This window comes from Anneissia japonica, unplaced genomic scaffold, assembly GCF_011630105.1.
Source record: "Anneissia japonica isolate Jap-2015-1 unplaced genomic scaffold, ASM1163010v1 scaffold585_len4108843_cov191, whole genome shotgun sequence".
Lineage (NCBI taxonomy): Eukaryota > Metazoa > Echinodermata > Crinoidea > Comatulida > Comatulidae > Anneissia > Anneissia japonica.
Genome location: NW_022716829.1, coordinates 1,066,491 through 1,069,217, shown reverse-complemented (window position 1 = coordinate 1,069,217; position 2,727 = coordinate 1,066,491). Strand labels below are relative to the sequence as shown.

At 40.6% G+C, this 2,727-nt stretch overlaps 1 protein-coding gene across 1 annotated transcript in view; it reads right to left on the bottom strand.

Moving 5' to 3' along the window:
* Positions 1-2,727, bottom strand: part of LOC117109885 (phthiocerol/phenolphthiocerol synthesis polyketide synthase type I PpsD-like) — a 17,752-nt gene that overhangs the window by 8,005 nt on the left and 7,020 nt on the right. The window contains exon 3 of the mRNA XM_033252343.1: positions 246-1,711. Within this exon, the coding sequence (XP_033108234.1) occupies positions 246-1,711 (1,466 nt within the window). The remainder of the gene's footprint in view (positions 1-245; positions 1,712-2,727) is intronic.

Sequence of the window (2,727 nt, the reverse complement as noted above, 5' to 3'; positions counted from 1 at the left end):
CTCTGAATCAGCCCCTATCTATAACCACCATATCTATAACTACATAACTGAAGTCGTGAACATAAAGCTTAATAATGAGACATCTAGGCCCAAAATGTGTAATTTACAATAGTGTTATACAGTATAAGAGAGTAAGTAAATTGTGCCTACTTTAAAAAATATATAGAAATATAATATACTGTGTGTACTAAAGATGGTGTACGGTATTGTTCGGAATTTTACTACAAGATACGAAATGTTCATACCTGTATTACGTTGCTGAATATAGGATGTGTACTCATTAGCTGCCTGGCCATACCCCACCACTGAGTGCCCATACCAGAGAAGACGAATACTGTTCTGTTAATGGAATTTCCCTCTGGGGCCTTGCCTTCTAGAGTCTTGCTAGAGTCTACATTTCCTTCAACCTTTCTACGAAGAAGCTTCACAAGTTCACTTCTAGACTTAGCTAACAATGCTAGTCTGTGTATATGATGATGAGATCGGACACTGGCTGTGTACAGTGCATTCAGGAATGAATCAGGTTTCATTTCGAGCATCTCAACAAGGAACTCAATCCAATCGGAACATTTCTGCTGGAGAGCTTCTTTCGAAGTTGCCGATAGTAATAACATGTGATAATCGGCATCACCAGGATTCGTTATGTTTATTAAATTGTTGAACTGCTTCAACGGAGGCGCCTCAAGAACGACATGCGCATTGGCCCCACCAAAACCGAATGAGCTACATCCTGCTAGAAGCTTTGATCCTGCAGGCCAAGGCATGCTTGAGGAAGGAACTCTTAACCTGAGGTCTTTGAAATTGATGTTAGGATTACCACGTTTGAAATGAACAACACCTGGAATTTCTCGGTGGTACAAAGACAAAGCTGTCTTTATGACACCTGCTATACCAGCAGCGCCCTCTGCATGTCCTACGTTAGACTTTATGGAACCGATAAAAAGAGGTGCTGCATCATCTGAACGCCGTTTGCTCATGGCTTCACCGATAGCATTCGCTTCTGTCTTGTCACCAACTGGAGTACCAGTACCATGTGCTTCAATATAGGTGATATCCCGTGGATCTACCTTAGCTGCTGCACAAGCTTTCTCTACAAGATCAATCTGAGCATCGAAGCTTGGATTTGCAATCCCAGGTGTCCGTCCATCATTTGTCAGAGCGCCACCTCGAATCACTGCGTAAATTCTGTCTCCGTCTTCGATAGCTCTCTTAAGTGGTTTAAGTACAACTGACCCAACACCTTCACTTCGACTGTAACCGTTAGCTGATTCGTCAAAACTTTTACACTGTCCATCTGGAGAAAGCATACCAGCTTGACAAAATCCAATCGTAACGGAAGGGGTAAGTATGATATTGACTCCTCCGGCAATTGCTGTGTCACAAATTCCTCCTCTGAGAGCATCACAGGCAATTTGTACGGCGTAGAGTGAAGACGAACAAGCGGTGTCAATAGAAAAGCTAGGCCCTCGTAAATCGAATTCGTACGAAATACGATTGGAGATCATGCAAGTGTTCGTTCCTGAATTTGTATATTGACCAATGTTGCTTTGTGGGAAGCCAGTAAGAAGAAGATACTCGTTTGCAGTCACTCCCATATATACACCTGTGTTTGAACCACGAAGGGCTGAGGCAGGGATTCCAGCATCTTCGATCGATTCCCAAACAACCTCGAGGAGAATTCGTATTTGTGGATCCATGTGTTCGGCTTCATCTAAAAAATAGAAAATATCATATGAGTAAATGTTTGTTTTTATATTTAATGTCGGATCTATATGTAGGTTTGTACCATTTATTGGTTGGCCTTTGTATTTATTCTGCCTTCTGTCTGGCATCTCTAGCCTTGGTTGTGTCACGACATAGGAGCTACATTATTTTAACTTGACTACCGGCCATTGTTGTATAATCAGGAATAAAAAACACATTGCGAAGCATTTCTACTCTTCACCAATGGCACTACAACCGGCGACTACTAACAGTGGCTCCTCCCTCTCCTCACACAGCTGTGTTGCTTGTTTTATTCTTAAATAGGTCTATGGTATTCTAAGAGGAAAAAACCCCAGTAAATCACTAAAGTTAGAATACCAGTGTTGTTAATTGTTTGTTAGCCCTTTCTGCTGAACCCACGCGGATCAGAGACCATTTGTAACTCTCTCATACTTCCCACCATTTTACCATACAAAATTGGAATGAAAATATAGTTATATTAATTTTATTATATTTGTTATTTCAAACACATCGGAACATCAGGATGCCTTAAGAATTGGACATATATCAAAATACTTTACAATGCAACAACAAAAACTTAGTATCAAGTATCACTATTAACTAAACTTTATTCCAAATCAATTGAAACATCAAAAGAAATATGAATATCAAGTAACATGACAATTTGAAGAACAAAGATGTTGAAAAGAAATGGAAAGGGGCATTCAAAACAAGCAGAGTTTTACATATGCAGGCCCGTAGCCGGGGGGGGGCGAACCCCCCTTTTCTAGCGAACCCCCCCGAATTTTTGAATGGGTCCCACTCGGACGGAATGTCTGTTTTTAACTTACCCAGCATTAAATCAAAATTTAGCACCTAATTCATTATTTGGTCATCCGTTTTTAAATTGTAGCCTGCGATACAAGCCTACATTCATAGAATATCTCAGCTTCAGAAGTTCGGAGATTTAAATTGAACGCAACTCCGGCAAACCATGACTTTACGATAGCTCACATAAGGATG